The sequence below is a fragment of the Pelobates fuscus genome, chromosome 2, assembly GCF_036172605.1.
Source record: "Pelobates fuscus isolate aPelFus1 chromosome 2, aPelFus1.pri, whole genome shotgun sequence".
NCBI classification, from domain to species: domain Eukaryota; kingdom Metazoa; phylum Chordata; class Amphibia; order Anura; family Pelobatidae; genus Pelobates; species Pelobates fuscus.
In genome coordinates this window covers 128,993,853-129,021,297 of record NC_086318.1, presented here as the reverse complement: position 1 = coordinate 129,021,297, position 27,445 = coordinate 128,993,853, and the positions used below count along the sequence as shown (strand labels likewise).

The 27,445-nt window shown below is 38.7% G+C and overlaps 1 protein-coding gene across 1 annotated transcript in view; it reads right to left on the bottom strand.

The window, feature by feature from the left end:
- Nucleotides 1-11,443: 11,443 nt before the first annotated feature.
- The window catches only part of NAALADL2 (N-acetylated alpha-linked acidic dipeptidase like 2), a 711,495-nt gene continuing 695,493 nt past the window's right edge, over nt 11,444-27,445 (bottom strand). Inside the window, exon 14 of the mRNA XM_063442690.1 lies at nt 11,444-12,770. Within this exon, the coding sequence (XP_063298760.1) occupies nt 12,572-12,770 (199 nt within the window). The 3' untranslated portion in view covers nt 11,444-12,571. The remainder of the gene's footprint in view (nt 12,771-27,445) is intronic.

Sequence of the window (27,445 nt, the reverse complement as noted above, 5' to 3'; positions counted from 1 at the left end):
CTTTGGCTTTGCTTTTGACTTCTCTGACGTCTGGTATCCTTGATTATTGGCTTTCCCTTATGGCTGTGTTCCATTTTGTGTCCTTGACCTCGGCTAGTATATTGACTATTCTTTGGTGCATTAAGTCCGGCCATTTTAAAGGAACACTATAGTCACCTAAATTACTTTAGCTAAATAAAGCAGTTTTAGTGTATAGATCATTCCCCTGCAATTTCACTGCTCAATTCACTGTCATTTAGGAGTTAAATCACTTTGTTTCTGTTTATGCAGCCCTAGCCACACCTCCCCTGGCTATGATTGACAGAGCCTGCATGAAAAAAAAAAAAAAACTGGTTTCACTTTCAAACAGATGTAATTTACCTTAAATAATTGTATCTCAATCTCTAAATTGAACTTTAATCACATACAGGAGGCTCTTGTAGGGTCTAGCAAGCTATTAACATAGCAGGGGATAAGAAAATCTTAATTAAACAGAACTGGCAATAAAGAAAGCCTAAGTAGGGCTCTCTATACAGGAAGTGTTTATGGAAGGCTGTGCAAGTCACATGCAGGGAGGTGTGACTAGGGTTCATAAACAAAGGGATTTAACTCCTAAATGGCAGAGGATTGAGCAGTGAGGCTGCAGGGGCATGTTCTATACACCAAAACTGCTTCATTAAGCTGAAGTTGTTCAGGTGACTATAGTGCCCCTTTAAGGTCTGGTTAGACGTCACCCTTAGTCCTAGGTTTGACACATTTCTGTGTGCTGGATCAACTAGAAAACCTGACATTTCGACATGGACATGGATCCTGCAGAATTGTGTCAGCATATAGCAGCTTGCAAAAGAAAGCTAGAGGAAAATGATCACCGTATAGATCAGTTTGCCCAGGCTTTCAGTACACTGCTTACTCAGATGGCTCATTTACAGCCTGAGGTTCCTCCAATTATCTCACCTTCGCCTAGTACACCTCCACCTCCAGTATATAAGGCACCTACTTTCTCCCTATCTCCTCCCCACATTTTGATGGTAATATTGAAAAATACCGGGGATTGTGTGTATGTGTGTCTGTGAGTGTATGTGTCTGTAAGTGAGTGTGTGTCTGTGAATGTATGTGTGTGTGTGTGTCTGTGTCTGTAAGTGTGTGTGTCTGTGAATGTATGTGTCTGTAAGTGAGTGTGTGTCTGTGAATGTATGTGTGTGTGCCTGTAAGTGTGTGTGCCTGTAAGTGTGTGTGTGTGTGTCTGTGAATATATGTGTGTGTGTCTGAGTATGTGTGTGTGAGTGTGTGTACGCGTGTGTATATATATATATACACACACACACACGAGTGTATATTTTTTTTTGGGGGGTGGGAATCTTGGGAGAGATCCCACACTTTATTCCCCAGGACTTGACCCCTGCCGGCAGGGGAGATCTCCGGATCTCCCCTGTCGGCTCATGCAGAGCTGGCGCTATCTAAGTGCCGGCTCTGCTCTTAGCCTCCATGGGCCGGCGGGGAGATCAAAGATCTACCTCACCAGCAGCATGGAGGGAGGCAGGAGAGGACCCGGGGAGCTCTAGACAGAAGCTCCGCCAGGTTCCTCTCGCGAGATCTGAGCGTTGCCGCGGCAATGCTCAGATCTCGCGAGAGTGAACTCTATCCCCGCAGGCTAGAGTTCACTCTCCCTTGGACAGCAAGGATCCCCCCTCCCTACATAAGGTAAGAAGGGAGGGGGTTATTTACTAATCTGCCCCCACCTTCACAATCCCTCCAAGCATACAGCACACACACACACACACACACACAGCACCTACACACATACAGCACCCTAACACAAACAGCGCGCACACACGGCACCCTCACATACACAGCACACAAACAGCACCCTCACACACACAGCACACTAACAGCACCCTCACAAACACACACAGCTCCCTCACACAAACAGCACACTCACACACAGCACAATAACAGCACCCTCACAAATACACGACACAAACAGCACCCTCACACACATATCACACAAACAGCACCCTCACACACACAGCACACTAACAGGCCCCAAACACACATACACAAACACCCTCACACACAGCACACTACCAGCACCCTCACACACAGCACACAAACAGCACCCTCACACACATAGCACACTACGAACACACACACAGCGCACCAGCAGCACACACAAACAGCAGTATATGTATGTGTGTGTATGTATGTATGTATATATATATATATATATATATATATATATATATATATATATATATATACGGCGTGTGTTTGTGCTTTAGGGTGCACACCCTAATGCAATAGGCTGCGCACGCCTATGACTGGTACAGAACACTAGAGGTTCTTCATCGCATGAACCCATAATCCCCGGAGGAATGCTGACTCTTCAATTCCCATAGGGGCACAATTCTAGACATCTGGTGGTCCTGTCTGACATTACACCATACTGGTCCATGATACACTCCAAGATCAGGGAAATCCCTGACTCAGACATCGTTATGCTCCTGCACCATACCACAACCCCTCTGAAGTTCTACAAAAAATCCCTGATTAAACATTTACTTACAGCAGCCAAATCACTAGTCCCAACTATGTGGAAGAGTCCGGTGGTGCCTATCCTCCAGCAGTGGATAGCTAGGGTTGGGGAGATCTCAGAGTTGGAGTCTCTAACATCTACCCTCAGGAGCACATCCGACAAACACCTTGCCACCTGGACCCCCTGGCTGTAATATATCTCCCGAACAACCAGGGATGTCCGGAACCCGTAAACTGGTTAGGGATACTTACAACTCACTGTGGCCTGAAACTCTCCCACCTCCTCCCCTTTCCCCCCTCCTCTTTCTCACTTCCCTTCCCCCTCTTACCTTCCCCTCTCTTCTATCCTCCCCTCCTCCCCCCACATCTGTTTGATCAGCCTTTGTCATTTAACGAGAAACCCGGCTGCACTGTGATCCGATTGCACAAACCCAACTGCACTGTGATCTGACTACTGCACAACAAGGTTCGAATTTGTAAGGTCCAACACTATCCCTCTTCCTATGGTATACCGGGTGACCCTTGCAATATGAAACATAAGTTATGATGCACTGTTATTGGCAGCCTCAGTTAAACCTACATAATGCCATAATTACTGTTACTGTTACTTCATGTTGTTTTGTGTATGTTGATAACACTGAACAACTCATCGATACCCATATGTTACTGCCATTGATAAAAAAATAAAGATTGTCATAACAAATATATATATATATATATGTATATATATATACGGTATATAAAATTCTATATAGTAGCTTTTTCATAAGCTAAGAAATAGTCTCACATTCTGGCAATACACATGTAGCACTTTCATTAAAATGCTATTAATTAAAAAAATCTCTAGCTAAATATCTAAAACAATGACACATTTGCAATGAATATTTTGGTTTGTGGCTCAAATCTGACTCTAAACTTGAGGATCAAGTGCTATTTAGATCATCTCATATGGTAACAGATTTAACTTAGCTTAGCAAATATGAAGTTTCTCTTTTTTCTGTTGATAGTTTGTTGGATTGTAGGCCTTTGAAAAGAAATTGTGAATAGAACACTATTAGGTGAAGGCATTTATTGCTAGTCGGAGCACGAAATTGAAAAAAAGAGGAGAGGTGTAAAGCAAGCATTTGTCGTATGCAATTGCAAAGTGTGCCAACCAAATACTATCACCCAAAATATATATAAAAAAATATATGCACATGAAATATTGGCAAAATACATTAACTTAAAACATATAAGAAATTGATCAAAATAAAAGAAAGTATCTACCATCATCAAATGTTTCTATGGTGTAGAGTTGAGCGGACACCTGGATGTTCGGGTCCGGTGGGATCCGCCGAACTTTGAAAAAAGTTCAGAGAGCTCAATCTGCGCGGAGTCCTCCATGGGTGATGAAGGAATTTTTTTTTGCGCTCTTTTTATTTATTTATTTATTTATTTATTTTTTAAGTGCGTCGTTATTCTGGATTTTGATTTGCCCTTTTTTGGGGCTGAAAAAATAAGATTTTAGAAGAAAGAAGACATCAAATGGTAAGTTTTTTTTTTTTTTACAGGTATTTAGACAAGGGTCCCCCCCTCATTATTTTTAGGATGAGAGGGTGGTAGTTAGGGGTAATTTTTTTTTGGGGGGGGTGGTGACTTGGGGTTTGGGGACCCCTAGTCATCTGGGGGACATTTTTATTTATGGCCCCCATCTACCGCTCAGGGGTGGGGGCCGGGGGAGGACATTAGGACCCCCTTATTGTTATTTAGGGCCCACACCCGCCGTGCAGGGGTGGGGGCTAGGGGGAGGACCTTAGGTCCCCTCCCTTATTGTTATTTAGGGTCCCCTTCCGCAGTACAGGGGTATGGGCCGGGGGGAGGACCTTAGGTCCCCCCTTATTGTTATTTAGGGCCCACACCTGCCGCACAGGGGTGGGGGCTGGGAGGGAGGACCTTAGGTCCCCCCTTATTGTTATTTAGGGTCCCCTCCTGCAGTGCAGGGGTGGGGGCCGGGGGGGGAGGACATTAGGTTCCCCTCCAATTTTTATTTATGACCTCCATCCGCCGCTCAGATGTGGGGGCCGTGGGGAGGACATTGGGTCCTTATTGTTATTTAGGGCCCCCACACACCGCGCAGGGGTAGGGGCTGGGGGGAGGACATTAGGTCCCCCCCAATTTTTATTTAGGACCCCCACCCACCGCTCAGGGGTGGGGGCCGGGGGAAGGACATTAGGTCCCCCCTTATTTTTATTAAGGGCCCCACCTGCCACACAGGAGTGGGGGCTAGGGAGAGGATAGTAGGCCCCCTTACTGTTATTTAGGGCCCCCACCCACCGCTCAGGGGTGGGGGCAGGGGGGGACAATAGTTCCTCCCATTTTTGGTATTTAGGGCCCCCACCTGCTGCTCAGGGGTGGGTATGGGAGGAGGGCAATAGGCCCCCCCTTTAGTTTAAAAGTCGCCACTCGCGCGTCGCGGGTGTGGGTGTGGGCTTAGGAGGGGGGAATGTTTTTTTTTTCATTTAACAGTGAGCAGCCACAGGGGCATAATTAACTAATACTAAGTGACCAGCTTCTATAGAGGCTGGGTCACTTGCTGCTCTGGCCAATCTCAGCCATGCCATTAGTAGGCATGGCTGTGATGGCTTCTAAGGGCACACGAGTCAAACGCTTATTGATTGGCTGCCCTGTGGCCTTTCAAAACGTGTCATTAAATCAACGAACTCCGAACTCCAACCCGAACATACAGTGATATTTCCGTGTTCGGGTCCGGGGTCCAGAAAACCTAATGTTCGGTACAAACCCGAACTTTTTAGTTCGGGTTCGCTCAACTCTACTCTGGTGGTTTTTATATATTTAGGACTTCCCTATAAAACAAAACAAAAAATGAAAACTTACATTTGACCAGTAAAATCCCAGGTTCACTGTGGCTGCTGATTCGCCTTATTTTGAAGTCATCTGGATGGATTTTGCTGGGCCAATCTAATGGTTCTCGTAGAGGTGAATGAATGCATGTTGTCATAACCAGTGGGCAGGATTCCTTGCTCTTTGCAAACAATATCGTCAATATTAGTTTGGTATGCACTCATTGTTCCATTGTCAAAATATGGTTACGTAATGTGATGTGTGTAGTGGATGCATAGAATTGAATACTCAACAGAGGTGGTATGATTGACTACAGAATGGTAAGGGTTAATTTGGCCACCTTTAACTAAAACATATGAGGTAAGCTGTACCTGGGAAGCAATGGGTTAAATTGTGTTGGTGACTGGAAATGGTATAGCAAATAAATACTTTTTTTTTTATTTTCTTGCTTGTAAACCAGTGTGGAGGTATTTAATGACTGTCTCTTACGTCTAGTAATATTTATTAGCTATCCTTATCACAAAGGTTGACAAAATACATTTATAATGTATTTCGTAATTTCAGTGAAGGGTCACTCACTTACAGTTTGGAATTTATTTTATATCATATTTGGGGGGGGGGGGGGGTTGGTGCATAAAGTATGAAATATTTGCTGGTCCCAATGAATTGTCTGGATTCACCAAGTAGATCTGGTCTGGCTACAAAGAGATCAGAAGCAATTGTACATAAATGTACATAGCATTGATTTTTTTCAGCAAGGTTTAAAAATGCACTAATTCCTTGCAACCATAGTCTACTCCTCATAGTGCCTGTCTGGGACCTGGAATGAGCCAAAAGGTGTTCATAATATCTTCTAAAAACCTAAAGAGCTTTGTTATTCATTTTGAAAAGCAAAATTGAATTTTTAGTAGATTTCCATTTACCTTTCCAAAAGCTCTCTTGAGACACACAAACTTGTACTTTGCTAGTAAAGTGAGTATTAGAGTTCTTCCTTTTTGTTTTATCTGTTGGTGTATGTACATTTTTTTGCAAACACACTTTGTATTTGTATGCACTGTGACTATAATTGTTTATAATATATATGACATGCTCTTTTATTAAGTTCTCTCTTTGCCTGGTATAAGAATCACTTATAGAATAGTACTGTGGTTTCATAGGCATTTTAGCTAAACTGTTTTGTGCATTTTTAAATCTGATTTGGTTGGAGGTAACCAAAGGCACCCTATTTATATAATGCCTCTATAGTGGCAGCTTTTGTAGGTGTGGGTGGTGCTAAGATTTTTTATTTTTTTTGTCTTGTGCAGACAAATAGTTGTTTTAGCCCTTTCACTTACTGAAGCAATTAATGTGCATGCTTTGAAGTGTTGGTGTTCCTGATACATGACATTCTTGGCTTTGGCTAATCTGAAGCCTTATCCTTGCTTCATGACAACAAATGTGAACACTTTTTGCTGGAAACAAAGGTGATATAGTAAAAAAATGCCATAAGTGACTGCCTGACTAATAGCCATTAGAGGTATTCTTATTGGCCAAAGTAAGAATTGTGTTTTTCTGAGGTAACAATGCTTACATTTGTCAGAATGCAGAGTCTGCGTCTAGACACCAAGAACACTCTATTATTTTGAACTTTAGTGTGTCCCTATAAGTATTTTGACAAGCAACATTACATGTTTATCTTTTTTTTCTTTGTGCATGTAAATAAACTACTTTAGTTGTTATACATTTTTTTTCTCTATATTCTGGAATGTTATATTTGCAAGCAATGAAGTGGAAAACAACTGGCAATTGAACCAACAGCTTGGCTGTAGTTTAGTATTTTTGTGCAGTTACTTTGAGAAATTCCTATGAGCATTAAGGTACATGTAGCCTCTCACACAAACAAGAAACATACACACATAGCATCTCAGGCATGCATACACACATAGACTCTCACACATACAAACACATAACACACAGCCTCTCTCCCACACATACAGAAAAGCACACAGAGCATTTGCCATGCATGTACACACGCATTGCTTTCCCCACATATGTATACATACTGATACACACAGCCTCTCCCACATACAAACAGGTTATATACGAAACACTATAAGCAGCAGCCTCTTCGTGCAACCTTTAGTACAAAAGACGCATGCAGAATCCTTGCACATAGACTGGTGGAAAGACAGTGGGAAATGCTAGTAAATATAAAAATGACAGAAGAAAATGAGAACTTGGCAGAGAAGAATCAGAAAAGTGTGAGTCAATGAGCAAGACCTCAAAAAAAGCAAGACAGAAATAAGTCAGGAGGAAGAAGTTTGGAGAGAGCAAAACTAAAAATGAGAAAACGGCATGACTAGGTGGCTAAAGGAAGAAGTGAGTTACAAGAGAGGGCAGCAAACTGGAATGTTGCTTAGGTTGGTAAAAACTTGTGATAGGTACTTATGATATCCTTTTACACATTCTGATATCCTTTTACACATTCATTAGTTGCCAAAAAATGTATTGAAACCATTCACTTGGACTGGTATATAGTGCCATAGTGCTAGTGTTTTCTAATTATTCAACAATAATTCATTTTCTTTAGTTTCTGCTTTGTAATATATTTGCCTAGTTTCTTTGCAGTATGTATACCCAGGACATACTTGAAAACAAGAGAAATCTCAATGTATCCATCCTGGTAAAATATTTTATGAAAAAAAAAAAATAATATGTTTTAAAGATATTAAAGGTATATTAAAATATCATGTAATGCACATTTTTTATTTTTCCTGAGCCATATTTAAGCTATTTATGTTGCAAGTGGTAATACAATATTTTAGACATCATTTGGATACAAAGATATATCTACAAAAAAACAATATTATTTATATTATTTAATTGGAACCCATATTTATACAAAGTGCCAGTATATTCCAAATAGAAAAATTTAGTACAGAAATGATGTGAGAATTAAAATGCTCAGTGGTATATTAATGGTTTCAGCCATGGTCAATACTTTATAAGAAATAAATATTATGGTAAAAATGGTGGAAAAATAATTAGAGAATAAAAAATCCTATTATGTGTGTTAAAAAATACCCGAAAGAAAAATCTTATCTATTAAAAACATATGGCTAAATCCCTGTGAACCTTTTTCAATAGTTGACATGAAAATATTGGAGCAAAACATATTCGTCGTGCTTCTGAATACAGCTCAGTAAAATTCAGTAAATATATCCCATTTAAACATCGTATCAACACAATAAATCGAGCCTGAGAAATATTTTAAAATAAACTTTTATTGAAAGAAAAAAAACAACAAGAGTATCCAAAGTCAAAATGCAATTCAAAAGACACATGCAACAAGAGGATGATGTTAGGATTCATTACTATTGCAGATGAACAACTTGAAAATTGTTTCCTAAATTTTACATGGATTGTGTTATGTTGTGAAAACATTGTAACCCCTACAAAGTCAGCTGTTAAAAAACATGGTTTAATAACAATTAGGAAAACCTCACCAGCATGTCAATGTTTATTTCTTACTAAGTCAAAAATAACTTTTTATTGCAAAATTTAGTCAGTGTTTGACTGCAATATAATTATAACTTATATGTGCATTGTCACTGTAGCCTAAAGCTATGTTTTTTGCGTAATGGTTTGTAATCAGTTAATCAGGTTATGACTATAATAGGGCACTGCAGTAAAAACAAATACATAATACATGGAATAAAATATTGAAAGCCATGGCATACTGATGACAAATATACATAATACATTTACACTTGAGAAAACCTCTTACACCACTGAACAATAAAAGGTACACGAAGAGGTTTATTCACTAATCTGACTGCCGAGGAACTGTAATGCCAAACACGGACATCTCCAGTCTTCCTTTTAATTATTTTTTGTCCCTGTGTCCCTTATTTTTTCAGGTGTGTGGGTATTGTTTTTTGCTCTATCATGTCTAATAATGTGGTCGGAAAAAATGTGGTCGGAAATAATGGCATTTATGCTCAAATGTGTTTGTTTGTTTTTTTCAATAGGAAATCACTTTTTTATTGAAAATCCGTGGCTTTCATGAATGATAATATTTAAGTGCAGCTTCAGATTTTTGCATTGTGCTTTATTTCTTGAATACTGAATTGCAGTGAATAAAAAAAAAATTTAAATTGGAGAAAAAAGTCCATATTTGGGAATATTTCCAGGTTCAGCAATTGTTGCAGCTTGGCTATATGTTCCTAAATTATGCAATCTAATTTCCCATTCACTACAATACACTGTTTAGTAGACTTGGAGATTAGTTTCTCTCAAAACTGCAATTCATCTGAAATTGGGCTGATTGAGTGGTCAGTCATATTCACGAACTATGAGCCAAAATGTGGACGAATCACAAAACACACAGTGGCCTAGTATGTTTGTTTTGATTCAGGATTCTGAATTCCACTCATAGTATAAAAAAAGAGATGATTGGAAAGAAAAAGGTTTGTTATAGTGCCTTTAGTGCTGGCCACCCTGGCCTTTAGGATAACGTAACCTGAGTAGGAGGTCACGGGCACCGAGGAGGACGTCACGTTACTGGAGAAAAAGTGAGTAATTAGTTTTTTCTTCATTTAAACACTTGAGGGAGGACCCAGGTGACAATGGGAAACAGGGCTGTAGTGTTAGGAATACAGATATGTATTAAAGTGTTTCTTTTATGACCAATGGAGTGATACTAAAAAACCTCCAGTTATTTAAATGTGCATAAGAATTTGGGATAGTGCACACATAACTTTGTTTTTCTTTTATTGTATGTTTTGGGCAGACCTTGCTACCTCCCAGGAGTAGAGGGAGTTTGAGCACAGAGCTTAATTGTGTATGTTTTTATTTGCTTTTGTATTACACAACCATGTTACAGTGCTGCAACCCACCCCATGCGCTCCCTGTTGAGGGTTAATAAGTGCAGATCAGTATGTACCGCAAGGCTAACAAGGCATTTGCCTTGGCGGGCACTTTCCAGCGGATCAGCAAAAAAAAAATGCTGCCCCAAAATGCCCAGGCTAATGCCTTGTTAGCCTCATTTTATGGGGGCCCAAGAGCTGGCTGGCTGTCCGGCAAACTTTGGGCCCCCCCGGGGCAGACAGCCACTTGTGCACCGTGAGGGCAGCAAGGGAGCACTTTCCCATGACGTCTCTGCTTACCTCCCTCGGGCGACCCGCAGTAATGCCGGGAGCCGGAATATGACGTCAGTCATGAGGGACCTCAGCAGGAAGATAACAGCTCCCTTGCCGCCCGCAAGCCTGCCTACCCGTAAGCCTGCTAGCCCACACGCTCAGCAGCCCCGTTGGATCCCAGTTAAATAATCCACCCAACTATTCCAAAAGTAGGGAGGCTGGGTGTATTTTTTTTATTTAAAAATATATATAATTGTTAGTGTTGGGGAAAAATGTGTGTGTGTTTGTCAGTGAATGTGTGTGTGTGTGTCAGTGAATGGGTGTGTCAGTGAGTGTGTGTCAGTGAATGTGTGTGTCTGTCAATGAGTGTGTGTATGTCTGTCAGTGAGTGTCTGTGAGTGAGTGTATGTCGTTCAGTGAATGTGCATCTATCTGTCACTGATTGTGTGTGTCTGTCAGTGAGTGTGCATGTCTTGCAGTGCGTGTGTGCGTCTATCAGTGCTTGTGTGTGTCTGTCAGTGCATTTATGTATCTGCGTGTGTCTCTGAATGATTGTGTCTATCAGATTGTGTACAATCAGTGAGTATGTGTGTGTATGTAAGTATATCTGAGATAGTGTTCTTGTCCGTGAGTGTGTGTGTCAGTGTTTGTCTGTGGGTCAAAATGCGTGCTAGTTAAAGGACCACTATAGGCACCCAGACCACTTCATCTCAATTAAGTGGTATGGGTGCCATGTTCCCCTAGTTGTAAACCTGCAGCTGTAAACATAGCAGTTTCAGAGAAACTGCTATGTTTACTCTGCAGGATTAATCCAGCCTCCAGTGGCTGTCTACCTGACAGTCACTAGAGGCACTTCCACAATTACTATGGCTGCTCATGCGCATTCAGCTCCACTCGGGAGCTGACGTCGGCAGGGGAGTTACGTCATGCCTAGGGCAGCACCAATCCAAAATACACCCCTGAATAAGTGTGTTGTGGTTTAAAAAAGTACCCCTCTCTGTCTCATTAGAGATTTTGCCAATCAGCCTAAAGAAGCAAGATTAATTATTAGTGTAGTGAAGAGGTTTTGCCTTAATGTGGCAGATGAGCTTACACTTTGATGGCCATTGAAGTGATAGTAATAAACCTTCAGTTATTTAAATGTGTACAGGGATTATGTTTTTTTAGTTTTTAATGCTCTAATTTAATGATTAGTGAAAAAATCTTGTAATGTTTGTTCGTCCTGGAATTCCATTACCAACTTGGGATGGGAGGGATCACAGAGAAAGTGAGAAAAAGTAATCCAGCAAATGGAAAAGAAGAAGGACCAGTACCCGGTCCCCTTTTGTAAACAAAGGCTACTCCGTTTTTAGATTTTTTTTTGATCAACCAATGCACATCAAATTACATTACATTTTACAAAAATACAGAAATATGTATTAACCTGTCTATCACTATGATGTAACTTTAGTATACTTCCTGTCTGTTATTTAGATGAGTGTATAAAAAAGGAAGAGTAATTTGCACCCTTACAACATTGTCTTAGAATTACAATCTATCACTTTATTATAAAGAAATGCAATGTAGTCATCTAGTGCAAACAGAAGTATGAGACTGAGTATAATAAACATTATTTACTAACATTTTAACTCAATATCCTTCAAGATCAGAAAACAGAATCTGTCAACAGTTCTACTTTATTTTTATTTTAATTGCTTTATCTGATAATGTTTTGTCACAAATTTATATACCAATGGAAAAAAATGCATCTTTTTACTCACAATAAGTGATTTTTTTAGATTCTAACACCTACGCAATTGGTTCTCAGGTCATCATGGTACAAGGAAAAGCTTATTTGACTTTTAATGAAAACTGCCCTCTGATCCATCACAATCACATTGGATGAAATAACAATGTAATTTCTGCCTGCACAAATTTATTAAAAATCATTGGTAAAGTCAAATTGTTTTACTTCATATACAAATATAAATAAAGTTAAAAATAAATTTAAATTTTTGCACCAAACTTAAACAGTTGTTAAAAAATATTTGTTTTACATTCATAACTTCTATTTGTGATAGAATCTCTCTTTTTTTTTTTTGGTAACCATTGAGATTCTGTCAGCCATTTCTGTCTAAACCATCCTCAAACACATGAAGACTTTCATTGAAATATAGCTGAGCTGAACTAATACAGTTTGTCACCATCTCCAAGACAGCTAGAAGTGTTTTATTTGACTTAGAAAGCGTGGTGTAATCTTGAGTTTCTTGTAGCACTGAAAACTGAGTTCTCTTCCCATCCACTCTGTACAAAATGTTCCTAAATGAATAAACATAAAGAATATTTAACTGAAACAAGTGAAAAACATTACACATAGTGAAAGATTTTTAAGGCAAAATGTGCTATTTTGAGTCCAAAGTGCTAAATGTTCACATATACGCGGTTAGTTGCCATAGAGATTGTTGTGTATTTAGAACTTTGCAATTTACAATTGCACGTCATTGATGTGATAAATCTCAGTCTTAATGGGTTATTTTGCAATGTTTCAAATGATCACATTGATACAGGACATAATGTGTAGAATACACTTATACAACTATACTTATAATACTCAAAGGAAATATTTTCAATAGATACACAATGTACCTATCTTTCTAGAAATCAATAGAATCAATAGACCTAATGCATTTCTTTTTTATGACATTCTCTACATTTGATTTCAAGCAAACATTATTTAAATAATAATCTATTTGGATAAGGGTATTTTTTTTTTTTTTTTTACCATTTTGCAATCTCTAATGTATCTGTAGTTGTGTGGATTTAAATTTAAAAAGCTTAACTTAAACTAGCAAGCATTAAATGCAACAGCAAGTTACCAAAGACAAATCATACAATTCTCAACAAATAACTCTAAAGTAAGAGTAAATAGCTTAGCTTAGAGATTATATCATGCATAGTCTGGAAAACCTACTTTGGAAGGGATTTAATAGTTTGTGTTATTCAGACCAATTGTACGTGATTTCAATGCTTGCTGTCATGACCTGGTTTACATACAAAATCAGCTGAGATGCATGCTATACGTTACAGGCAATAAAACTGATCAAAATTTACCGAACTACCATTCATTACCCCACTATCAATGGGAATTCTTAGCAGTAACAAAAACAATATAATATCCTGTAAAATACCAGATCAACCATCTCCCACAAAAACATGTTCCAACACATTAATTTTTTATCTTAAAAAAGATATTGTAGATTTTCTTCCACTTAAGATGCCATTTTGTCTACCCCAATAATTATTAAAATATTTCAAATAATAGCATTAAATTAAAAAAGACCATCACAAACCAGGCAAATTACCCCATCTTTTCCAAGCAAATGGAAAGAACTGACCCCACCAAACAAACCATCTTCTAGGGAAATATATGTTTTAAAATGAGATTTAAGCCATCTCACTAACAATGTTTCCTTTTAAAATATATAATTTAAGTTTCATTATTATATAGGCTGAAAAGAGACATGCATCCATCCAGTTTAGCCTTTCTATTTGTAGCCTTCCCCAAATCTGTGCCTCAACACAATCCTATTTATGAGCTCTACAGGCTGTTTCTTTGACCTCTTTGCTCTGATATGAATTTACAGCCAGACCCTTATACCCAAATCATTTCCAATAAACTGAATAAGGTGGTCTCTAATAGTAAAAGTGTAGAAATAACTCATCAAGAGCAATGGGATGCATTTCAACAGAATTTCATGAGTCTAAATTATTATGTTGCTGTGAAATTTGATTTTTTTTCTTTTGAATAAATTTGCAAAGTTTTAAAAAATATGTAATTTTATCATTAGGGGAATTGAGTGTAGATTGATGCGAAAAATAACAATTTAAACGAATGTAACATAAGATTGCAACATAAAATATAGTGCATTCAGAAAATATTCGAAATCCTTCATTTTTAAAAATGCGACACCTATTCACTTGCATAACAGATTAGCACATCCCTACTAATAACCAGCATATTAATGTGAATCTAATAAGGTGTACATTATGATGAAACAGTACAAACAGTATATTTTGTTACATATGTATATCTTGGTGTTATGATAATTCAGTGTGACTAGACAATGAGATGCAAAATTAAACAGTATTTGTGACACACATAGCATTGTAATATACAGAGACTTAGGTTCATTTAACAGAACCATCCTTCTCCATAATTGGAGTCAGCAGTGTTAAAGATTTGTCCATTACATAGACAATTTGTGTAAGTGAGAGGGTGAGTTTGTCAGATTGAAAGAGTGTTTGTTGAATTGCATTCCACAGCAGATCACTTGCCTTCTGCTTGTATGCCTCTACTATGGCAAAACATGAAAAAAACAGCAATAAAATGGATTTTACTAACACATTTTTCTTAAAATCATGTACTAGAAAAGGTACTTAACGGTCAATAATGCCATTTTGGGGTTCTGAATACCTTCATTCTCATAATTTACAACTCCATTGACAGTATTATGTTTCCATAATTAATGGTTTACCATTAAATAAACTGTCTAAGCACTGCAACCACTACAGCTTATTGTAGTGGTGATGGTGCAATAAATCTTCGGGTGCTATCCTCCATTGTAATTTTTTTCACATAGTATGTTTACTGTCAACAATAATAGTCTGATTACACTGCTATACAGAATCTGAGAAAAAAAATATTTTAGCACTCTCCCAATCATTCATCTATAGTTCGATTAAAAGATGATGCAATATTTTACCCAAACTAAAGGATAATAAAACTGAAATGTAACTGTTAATGCTCCAGGGGACACTCCAAAGTATTTAACTAGGGACTGTTAACACCTTTAATAAAGTAATTTTAACACCAGTCTCTGACAAGAAGTACAATTCTGTATTTAACACAAACAGAATTTCTGAGAATTTTGTAAATTTGATTCTTCTAATATTATCCTAAAATATGTGTTTAGTTAGATCCCTCAGTGCAGAAATGTTTCTTATGTATACTTTGCTATTTTCTTTATTGGAATCATAGGCACCAAACGGAAGCCCGACCATTTAAATTGTAAAAGTTTGGGGGCGTGTCCTAGCAGTGCACGAGAATGTGCGGGTAAAGCCAGAGCTCCGATGCTACAAACCTTCCAAGCCTGCTTCCAAGAGTTGGCACAGCCTACATCCATGGCAGTGAAGTCGGGGAAAAAACGTAAAAAAAGTCTATCCAAATGCACTTAGCACCGTCACAAATGTTTGGGCCCAGTTTACAAGATGTCCCTGGCGGCTCCCGAACGCCTGCTTCCTGCTCGGACATAAGCAACAGTGCACACAGCAATGTACATCAAGCACACTCTGTAAGCAATGTTACACTACAGGCCATGCTGCTGGACCTGAAGTCCACCCTGCCAGCTGACCTCTCAAAGATAGCCTCTGACATTAGGTCCGACATTCAATCCTTGGAGAAGCGGAAGGAGGAGATAGTGAATGCACATAATCCCCTGGCAGAGGTGTACGCCTCAATGGATAAGAAACTGAAAAGCCTGGAGGAGAAAGCCGCCGACCACGAGGATAGTGACAGGCACAACAACATAAGGATCCCGGAGTCCATTGTACCACATGAGCTGGCCCAGTATGCTCAGAAAACTATTCCTGGCCCATATCCCGACCCTAACAGATGTCGAACTGACCGACTGCCTACACAGGCTGCCCAAGCCCAATCACTTAGCCATTACATTCCCACGAGATGTTGTTATTTCACAATCAAGGACAGAATTATGCAGGCCTCCTGCCTTAATCTGCTGCCACCTAGAAAACTAAAGCACATAAAACTGTTCATTGATCTATTCACCGCCACTATGCTCAGGAGGAAAACCTTCGCCCCATCACAGCGGCGCTGAGAGAAGCTAACATACCATACAAATAGGTTTTTTCCTGCCAAGCTTTTGGTTTAGAGGAATGGCACTGGCAAGATTTTATAACGTGGTGTAAACATATGGTTAAACTGTGCAAACCCGGATCTGTATATGTACTCATATGTGTAATGCACTGGCTTGATATTTGAGGTAAAATGAATTCAGATAAATTCAGGATCCTGAAATCCAGGCCAACAGCTTCATCCTTATCTGAAGTCTATATTCCCCACTATTACTGAGTCAGAGATTCACATGTTAATAGTTTAACATATTTTCTTATTTAAACTTTGTTAAACTTAATATCACTACACTGACTCATCAAACTGAGATGGAGCTATAGAGTCAATTCCTGAAGGATTAACATTCAGATCTACAAAATGCCATCAAATACTGGTTGTTGAGATGCAAATGTCAGGCAGGATGCCTTCACCATTGAGGTCAGAGGAAATGTGTGTCAATGAAAATTAAGATGCCACACTTTAAAGACACACTACTGGAATCAATACTGAAAAAGACTGTCTAGGCACCATAGCCACTACAGGGCACTACAGTGGTTAAAGAGCCAGAAATCCACTGGTGCCATCTGCTGGTTAACTATCAAATCATTTAGAAACAGTTTTAACCTGCTGTACTGGGCATTTGCAGTACTTCTTGTCTGAGTGGGTATAGAAAAGTTGAAGTTCATACTTTTGCATTATCATAACAGCTTATATTCATTGGCTGAGAGTGTTGGAGTAATGTAGAAGTATGGATTTCTGTTTAATCAGACCGACATAGATTAGAGGGACGACAGGATCAGACATAGTAAGTTAAATATTAAACCATTCATAAATAGTTTGACAGATTACCGCGGGATGGCACATGGAGACTGCAGGTACTGTAACCACTGATTTTCGTGCACAGATCATGCTCCTGCAATTTTACTGCTTAATTATCTTTTCTGATAAATTATTTTATTTCTGCAGCCATAGTCACACCTCTGCTGGCTCTCCATCACACAGCCTCTCTACATACTTCTCAAAAAGATATATCCATTTCAACCATTTCTTACTTTCAGGTTTAGTAGAATGTTTATATTAGGACTATCAAGGGTGAAGGTGGGTCATTCTTATCTTTCTGCTGAGAGCTTTTAAACAGGTAATGTAGACTTAAATCATTGACCTTGCCAGCAGCCTTCTGTATGAGATAAGAAGAGGATCTCACACAAAGACTGAAAAGCTTGCAGACTTGGAATCTTTTATAGCACATAATTTTTAGAATTTAATTTTTCACATAGTTTGTAAAATATAAAGTGTATTATTAATATGGTTATTTATTTTTACCACTATATATTTTCATATATGTTATTATAAATTCCAAACATGTTTGGGGAATACTTTTTGAAAGTATTTTGTGTATATAAATGATGCTTCTGAAGTCTCATTGCTCATTCTAACATGATTATTCACTTAAGTGAGAATCGTTGGGAATTCCAAGATATTTTAAAATTGAAAGGCAAAATAGCCAAACTGGAAGCATGGTTGACTTAGAGAATGTTTCCAGTTCAGCTATTTTGGTCTTACATATGATATTTGCTTGGAATTCATGACTATTATCACTTCAATGAATTAACATGTTCAAAAACAAAAATTAGATTGAATTGTTGAAATACATTTCGGAATCTAAACATCCCCTTTAATGTTTCGTTACGGAAACAAACAGGATATCAGAAAATATAAATTTTTGCAGGTCCTATTACAGAAACCTAATGCCTGTTTTTATGAGATTAACACACTTCTTTGGGAAGTCTATCATCCTGGAATTCTCTGCAGTGCAACGTTAAATAGGACCATGGATTACATTGGCGTTGTGTCAGGCTTATGCAATGTATGCTCATATACCGTAGCTATATCCACATTATTTGTGCGCTTGTCCGGTTTAAAAAAAATAAAAAATAAAAAAAATGCATTTTGTCAGCTTTGAAGCTTGTGTATATGTATACATATATAGAATATTGTTAAATCTATTGTTAATGATGCAAATAATACAGCACTATTTTCTCTTTGACTTTCCTTCAACAGACAAAATATAAAGACATTAAAATAAAACAATAGAATAAATTTATAGCATTTATTTTTAATTTCAACAAGTTGGTCTAGTAGAAAGTAAATATGTCCAAATCTCTCTTGATGATTTTTCAGTGTGTGCCTTTAGGAAGCCTGTGGCTATTGCCTTGTCAGCTGGAAAATAAATAGGCACCGAGCAAAGATTCAGAGTACAATATACAATATAGTTGATTATCAAGAGACAAATATAGGATGATATGAAATATAAGGGTATCTTTCTGCCAAACATTCTAAATACAAAAAATATATATATATATATATATATATATATATATATATATATATATATATATATATATATATATATATATATATATATATATATATATATATATGTCAGGATTATTATTATTACAATTTAAGATTCTTATATATTTTCGAAAAAATATAAATATAAAATTATTAAATCTATTATGCAACAATATTCTAATGTAAAATAAGAGTGGGTTGTGTAAATTCAGGAAAGGCATACATTCTATTATTTTTTTGTCAATCATATTTTTGTTGAGGCATAAAATGTGAAAATAATGCAATACATTGGTGACAAAAACAAATATTCAGAAAAAGACTATATGACATTGCACAGTTCAATTCCATATGTCAATGAAAGGTACAGAATAAAACTGGTGTACTTAGCTAGGAAAAGGGACATAACATGTCACACACAAAACTCACAGGCCTTATGATTAAGTAAAATAAATACAAACTTAGTTAGTTTTTTGCCCTACAAGACTTTGCATAGTTAAAGAGAAACAAAAGGCAGAATGATTATAGTTGGGTAGACAACAGTAAGATGTAAAATTGCTTCATAATAAAACAGCAAAACAAACATATTTACAGGTAAAAGAAAAGAAAATTATGCATTCGCTCTCTGCATCTGTATTAATTGTTACAGAAGGCAGAACAAGGTGTAAAAGCTGCCATGCAATTTCAGCCAATTCCTTGGCTTTGGCAACGTCCAAAGATCCTTTTTGAGAGGTGAGGGGTGACCCCGTTTATCCCATCTCTTCAGTCCCAGGCCACAAACAAAACCAGCACCTAGTGCCACTAACCCAACTACAGTCCCCAACAACCACTTCCAATTTTAAGTTGTGTGTGGCAGGCCTCGCAAGTGTTTGGACAGTGCTCCGGTGTATGAAATATGAAATTAACGGTCAGTGATTAGATGCTGTGAGCATTTTCTGTCGATGTACAAATATATTCCAGAATGTGGCACACCAGGCCTCCAATAAAGCATACTTATGCTGCAGGGATTGCGTTGGGCAGCGTCTGTGGCAGTCATCTTGAATGCTTCAGTGCTGATCTCAATTTCCACCTGCCCAGGACAGAAGCTGTATAAAAGTGCCCTTGTGGGGGTCAGGATAACCCCCAATGACCCACAGATGGGAGTCCGGGTCATCGATGTGTGCAAGGTAATTCTAGTTTGACCAGGTCTGGAAGATCAGCCACTTCTTTTGCCAAGGCCACATGCCAGACCTTAAGTTTTGCCCACCGGCTTGTTAGAGCCCCAAGATCGGCAACCTTAAATTAAAGGCTGCCCAACAGATTCCATGCAAAGATAAACAAAACAAGGTCTATATATCATTCCTGAATGCAGGTTTACCATGGCCATACTCTATACTAGGAGTTGCCAATTAATTTATCCCATGGAACCCTTTGACAGTGTGCCAAAATATTATTATTATTATTATTATTAGTGTTTATAAAATGCCAACAAATTCAGTGCTGGGCATAAAGGAGCTGCCCCCTGTGCTCCACCCCACCACCCTCAATAAAATATTTTGCACCATGGCACAAACCTTTTAACCAGCAGAAAGTTCTTTTTTTTGGCAAATTATTTTTATATCTGGTTTAAAGGACCACTCTAGGCACCCAGACCACTTCAGCTTAATGAAGTTGTCTGGGTGCCAGGTCCAGCTAGGGTTAACCCAATTTTTTATAAACATAGCAGTTTCAGAGAAACTGCTATGTTAATAAATTGGTTAAGCCTTCCCCCTAATCCTCTAGTGGCTGTCTCATTGACAGCCACTAGAGGCGCTTGCGTGATTCTCACTGTGAAAAGCACAGTGAGAGCACGCAAGCGTCCATAGGAAAGCATTGTAAATGCTTTCTTATGCGACCGGCTGAATGCGCGCGCAGCTCTTGCCGCGCGTGCGCATTCAGCCGATGGGGCGGAGAGGAGGCGGAGAGGAGGAGGAGAGCTCCCCGCCCAGCACTGGAAAAAGGTAAGTTTTACCCTTTCCAGAGCCAGGTGGGAGGGGGACCCTGAGGGTGGGGGCACCCTCAGGGCACTCTAGTGCCAGGAAAACGAGTATGTTTTCCTGGCACTAGAGTGGTCCTTTAAATGTTGACAGTTGTATTTGCATGGAGGGAAGTGATACTATAAATATAGCAGCAGAAAATCCAGGAGCAAAACCAATATAAATTAAATGAATAAGATAAATCAGTGTATTCAATGCAACTGTAATGTTAAATCATTCCGTAGATACAATGTTGCTAAAATGTTAAGTTGTTACTTGTTACTATTTTAGTAAAAATGAGATGTCAGTACTGGTGTGGAAAACTCAGGCCTCTAGGTGTGTACAGATATCTGTATGGCATAGATATCTTCAACCTAGGGAGCGGAAAAATCCCAAGGTCAGGATATCTTTATACCAAATATTATACTTCCATATGGTTTTATTAGATGAAAGATGCAATGATCTTATTGATAAAAGTATTGATGATAGTAGATAAATATATAATGTATTGTAGCAGAAACCAGTACGAAAAACTGGCTGCCCAAAGCAATATTAAATATCGCCAAAAACAACTGGGGTTATAAGATGGAAAAAATATTTTATTAAAGATAAAAATATATTAAAAAATAAAATCACAATAGTAGCAATAAACTTTTAGGTAAAGATAGCACAAAAAAACCTTGTTCACAGGCTCGGATGGATGTGGATTACTTTTCACTCCAATGTCTCTATTTTGATCGCCGGTGAGGACGGCTTGCGTGCCACAGTGCGTTCCACCTCCAGCCTCACTTAGGGGAACTGCACTGCTCGTACTGAATACTGATCTTGAGACGCCTGGACTCCGGAATGACTGTTGGGCTCCTGTGCTGATACCTCGGTCTATTGCTGCTGTGTGAACGTTCTATTTGCCGCCTGACGCGTTTCGTAAGGAATTGCCTTACTTCTTCAGAGACGTGTTGTATTTGCATGTCTGCAGTTGCATCAAATTGGTTTTGATACTTTATTTTTGTTGCAGAGTAAAGTGAGAATCCAGTTTCACGAGCACACCTTAAGTAAATTACGGCAAAAGTGTGAAATACAAATATTTTCAGCAGCACACTTAACCAACAAATAAAAAAAAATATCCTCAGATACCACATTGGGCGCTAATCTAAAGGGCAGCACAATAAAACAAATAATTTTGCCTATGTGAAGGTAGATTGGGCACAATACTGATTGAAAAATAACTGAGCCTGATAGAGTGAGAGCTTTTCTGCATGCGGCCTTCCTATATCAATTCTTGCAAGAGAATGAGTCTGAAAAGGCTAACAGCGGGCGGTAATAAGATCATGGTCTCGCAATCTCTGCTGTTTCTGAACTTCTGCGCATAGTCAGGAGTGGAAAAATTGCAGTGGGACCCCAGTTTTGTTCTTGCAGAACTCCAGGGTTCCCTGGAACACTAATTGGGAACAGGGCCGGCCTTAGGCCTTTAGACGCCCTGTGCGAAAAATCTTCACAGCGTCCCCTCCCCCCGTCATCCATGTATGATGTAATGTTTGTGTTGTCTGTGTATGTGATAGTAGGTGTGATGACTGTGTGTGATATGTATGCTATGTGTTGGCTGTGTGTAATATTTGTAATGTATGGTTGTATGTGATACACACACACACACACACAGAGTCAGACGGCTATACACACAGAGGAAGACATCAACACACACAGGAGGACAGTCACACACACACACAGGCAGACAGTCATACACACACACAGGCAGACAGTCACGCACACACACAAGCAGACAGTCATCCACACACACACACAGGCAGACAGTCATACACACACACACAGGCAGACAGTCATACACACAGACACACACAGGCAGACAGTCATGCACACACACACGCAGGCAGTCATGCACACAGACACACAGGCAGACAGTCATACACACACACACACACACACAGAGGCAGACAGTCATACCCACAGACACACAAGCAGACAGTCATACACACAGACACACAAGCAGACAGTTATACACACACACACAGACACACAAGCAGTCATATACACACACACACACAGAGGCAGACAGTCATACACACAGACACACAGGAAGACAGTCATACACACACACACACACACAGAGGCAGGCAGTCATACACACACAGGAAGACAGTCATACACACACACACACATGAAGACAGTCACACACACACACACACACACAGAGGCATACAGTCATACACACACACACACACACACACACACACAGAGGCAGACAGTCATACACACACACACACACACACACACACACAGAGGCAGACAGTCATACACACAGACACACAAGCAGTCATACACACACACACACACACACACACACAGATGCAGACAGTCATACACACAGACACACAAGCAGTCAGTCATACACACAGACACACACAGGCAGACAGTCACACACACAGACACACACACACAAGCAGACAGTCAAACTCACACTGACAATCACACAGTTACCTGTGGAGTTCATTGTGGAGGCAGTGCAGCTCCTGGAGACTGTTTGGTGGGGAAGCAGGGACTCCTTCCTGCTTCCCCTGCAGCAGTTTTCCAGCGCGTTTAGCTCCGCCCCCACCGCATGGGGAGCTCCGCCCCTGCCACAATTTTTTTTTATCCTGGCCCGCCCTGTGTGAGCTGTGCGGCCGCAGGGCACCCCCTGCTCCATGGCGCCCTGTGCGGTCGCACAGCTCGCACACCCCTAAGGCCGGCCCTGATTGGGAAATTCTGCCATATAGCAATACCCTGCATCATAATAAATGGGCTATATATTGAGAGCTAACTGAGTTTTCAGTTGTCACATTTGGTTTTCACATGCTGAAATTAATTAGAAGCATTTTCAAGTTAGAAACATTTTCATTGTTGAGCAGTTTAATCAAAAGATACACATTACAAAAGATTGATTTGCGATTGACTCACAGTATTAATATTCCTACCATTGCATTTATTCCTTATATGACAACTTTCCTATAACTAATTCTGTTACTTTCATTTGGATTATTTTTCTTCAATTTGACTGATACAGTTCCTTTGAGGTTCACTTATTCAATGCTATTACATTTAAAACTGCTATTTTCAAATGCATCTCTTTGAAGATTTGTTTGAAAACAGCGGCAGCTACATTATAACCAAACAGCCAAATTTCCCCATAGTAAGAAAAAATAAAGACGCCAGTATAATAAGAATGTGTTTTGGGACATACTGCATATCAGGTAAAGACACTGTTATAGAGTAAAGAGGTTTGAGGGAAAAAGTACAATTCACATTGTCTGTATCAAGAATAATGAATAATAGGAATTCAGTTACAAAAAAGATTAAGCGATTCAGTTGAAATTTGGCTGTTCATGGCTAACAAACATGTACATGAAATATTTTGGTATTTAGTATTCTACGCTAATTCCTAAGTAAAGAGGGGGTCTTATTACCCACACAAAGTAGACTATGTTGTGCCCTCCCTTAGTTGCTTCTTGGAGAGAAACCAACAAGGTACATAAACTATGTTAGAATGAGCTGCAGTGCCAGTAAAAGAGGCAGCACAAATTATAGTAGCATGAAAAGGATGGAAATAATGATGCCTCCTGGGTTTTAATGGGATGTCATGGACATACTGCTAATCTCACTATTTTGATGCTAAGTAGCACTAATTGTGGTGGCAGTGGAGGTGGTGTTGGAGGCAGCAGTGGGAAAGGCATCAGCAGTTCTCATGGCTGAAGTGTTCAAATTCTCAGAAGTCATGGAACTACTGACGAAGGTTAATTGGGTAACAGGGCTCCTTCCTATAACCCTACCCTCCTTTAGGTTAGTCCTGGAATTTGTATCTGACATTGATGATTGTGGATTTGTTTTTATTCTTACAGTAAAGTAGGTATATGGATGCTTGTGTAAACTAATACAACTTTAATAAGCAAAAATAAGTGTGTTTTACAAAATGAGTAGGTGTTTGGTGGATTAACTACTAAAGTGTTATTTTGTTTGACATTAAAGGACAACTAAAGATACCCAGGCCACTTTATCTCACTGAATCCTCTTCGAAATGTTGACATGCATACAGCCACTAGAGGAGTTTCTGCTTAAAACTCTCTATAGAAAGCATTGATTCTATGATGAGGAGCATTGGACTGGACATTGGTGGAGAAGGCCATGCAGTGCCGAGGGAACCTTGACGCTGGAAAAAGATAAGTAAAATAATTGATTTCAATATTTTACATGGCGAACGGGGCAAAAATCTATACAAAAAGTTTGTATTCCTAATGCTTTAGTGTTTCTTTACAAAACACTGCACAGTGCTCTTAAACTAAGCTGCTTATTTGCTCCCCCTTTTTTTTCAGGTGCCAGGAACGGCACACTAAACAAAGTACCAAAATTAGCATTTTTCGGTTTCCAGGATGGTGGCTCAGAAATTATAATTTTGGCAAATCACATGAATTTGGCTGAATTGCAGTTTTGCCTAAATTAATCTCCAAGCGTAATAACTACTTTAAAATACAGGCCTTGATTTAATATGTTGTATGAACTTTATTTTTAAATATTAAAATATCAAAAATATATCTTATATAAAAAAATATCTCAGAATATCTAACTATTACAACATTTAAATAATCTTAACTCATTTCATAAGTGTGACGGACCTCCTGCATTCCAACTGAGTACCTCCGCCAGGTCAGTTTACTCCTTGATACCGGGGACTCTGGAAAATTTCAGACTCAGTTGCTGAAGCTTGACTAGGGTCTCTGAAGACCTCTTTCCCAGGTCAGGCTGCAGTGGATATAGCACTGGAGACTCTCACCTATAGGGCAGTGATTATAGCCATGCGGTCCCTTCCCCTTAAATACTAGTCGAGACAAAGCATAGGGTGAAACACAACTGAGCTTTATTAAAACCAGCACATCTATTTATACCCCAAACTGCCTTATTTACAATGATAGACAAAGTTCACCTTCTGGTCCTCCACTGTAACCCCTCCCAAACAGAAAAGTGAGCCCAAGTTAACCATATGCCATATGGACTTGGAATAGCAACCGATTACACCACAAAACGTAATTACATTAAAACTAGTGTGAATGGAGCACTGTCGTTACAAAGAAGCATAGGGACAGACAATAACAAGGGCTGTGGACCACATGCGAGATTTAAAGGAGTAAAAGGGCAGCCACTTTGAACTGGTCTGGAAGTGTCCATGGACCAATAGGACAACACAACACAATAATAAAGGGAAGGGAGAGGGGAAAAGGCACATCAATCCTAGACAATCTATTCACTAAACCAAATGCCAAAACACTTGAAAGCTGGGGAATCGTCTGTTACAGTAGTAATTGGGGGACTGTGACAAACCCATACCAGGATCAGCAAGTAGTCCCAACTTCCCCCCTATATTCACCGCCCCAAAAACAGAACCCTTTTCTAGACCAATGCCCATGGTTGCTGGGAAGGAGGCTGGCACTTAGTCCGCTCAAGGTCCCAGGGTAATAGAGGTTTCTGTTACAATAAATTTATCCACAAATTTATCCACAAATTTATCCACAAAAAGTGGAATATCTATATTTAGTGACAACACTTTTCCCTCTTTTATATAATCATTTAAATATACTGCAATTCAATTATTCCAGCAAATATGAAATACATACAACTGTCATAAAATTAAGAGCCTAAAACACTGGGATTCCTTCTACAAACATAATTCAGTTGGAATAGCATGGCTTATATAGATGGGTGTCCAACATAGAGGTCAAGAGGACACAACTCCCCTTCCTAGAAACGGCCCTCCTTTTAGTTAAATGCTACCTGTGAGTAATGGCGCCTGTATAGATTATGACTTTTTCCTCTTGAAATAGTCTGCATAAATAGATTAGAATATGGCAACAATATGTGGAAAATAATTTATCAACACTGAAAAACAAATGAACTCTTGCAAAGAGATTGTCTAATGTGATAAAGGGTAAATAAAGGTATATGGTTTGTGTTTAATAAGATAAAAGATAAAATGCAAGAAATTAAATGCATATTAAATGTATATTAAGAAAATATGTCTAGGTGTTCCTGAACTGTATATTGGCACAATTTAGTTATCATACTCAGACATAAAACTCTTTTCTAGATTTAGGTCTGTTTTCAGAAGTGTTTATAGGTTTTCAGAAGTGTTTATAGGTTTAGAATCAATCTGTTATCAATCTAAGGTTTCCTGTGCATCATAATTCTCATAACGCTGTAACTGCAGAATATCTGGTACAATTACAGAATATTTTTAGTCATTTGTGTGCTCATTTTCTATAAAAAAAAATATAAAAAATATATAAATATCTTCTTTTTTTTTTTTTTTTTTTTTTGTATGGGCACATTAATCTGCACCACTGAGGGAGACTGTGCAATTGATTAGCAACTCCAAATCTGTATCATTAAAAGAGCCAATGCAATTGGTTAGCTAATCCAAATTTTACATAGCTCAGTTTATCCTGTTCCTAATCATTGGGATTACTCCACAACAAACTACCTAATTAAATATATATATATAGAGAGAGAGAGAGAGATACTGGCAGGTGAAAGGAAATCTAGAGGTATCTAGAGCTAATTTTGATTTAAGGTAATTTTTTTCACAACATATTAAAGGGTACGCATTGTAGTGCTGACATGCCATGAGGAAAACATATAGATGCAACAAAGACATCCCACTATACAGTATATGATCAATCAGACTTGCACACTGATGCTAATTT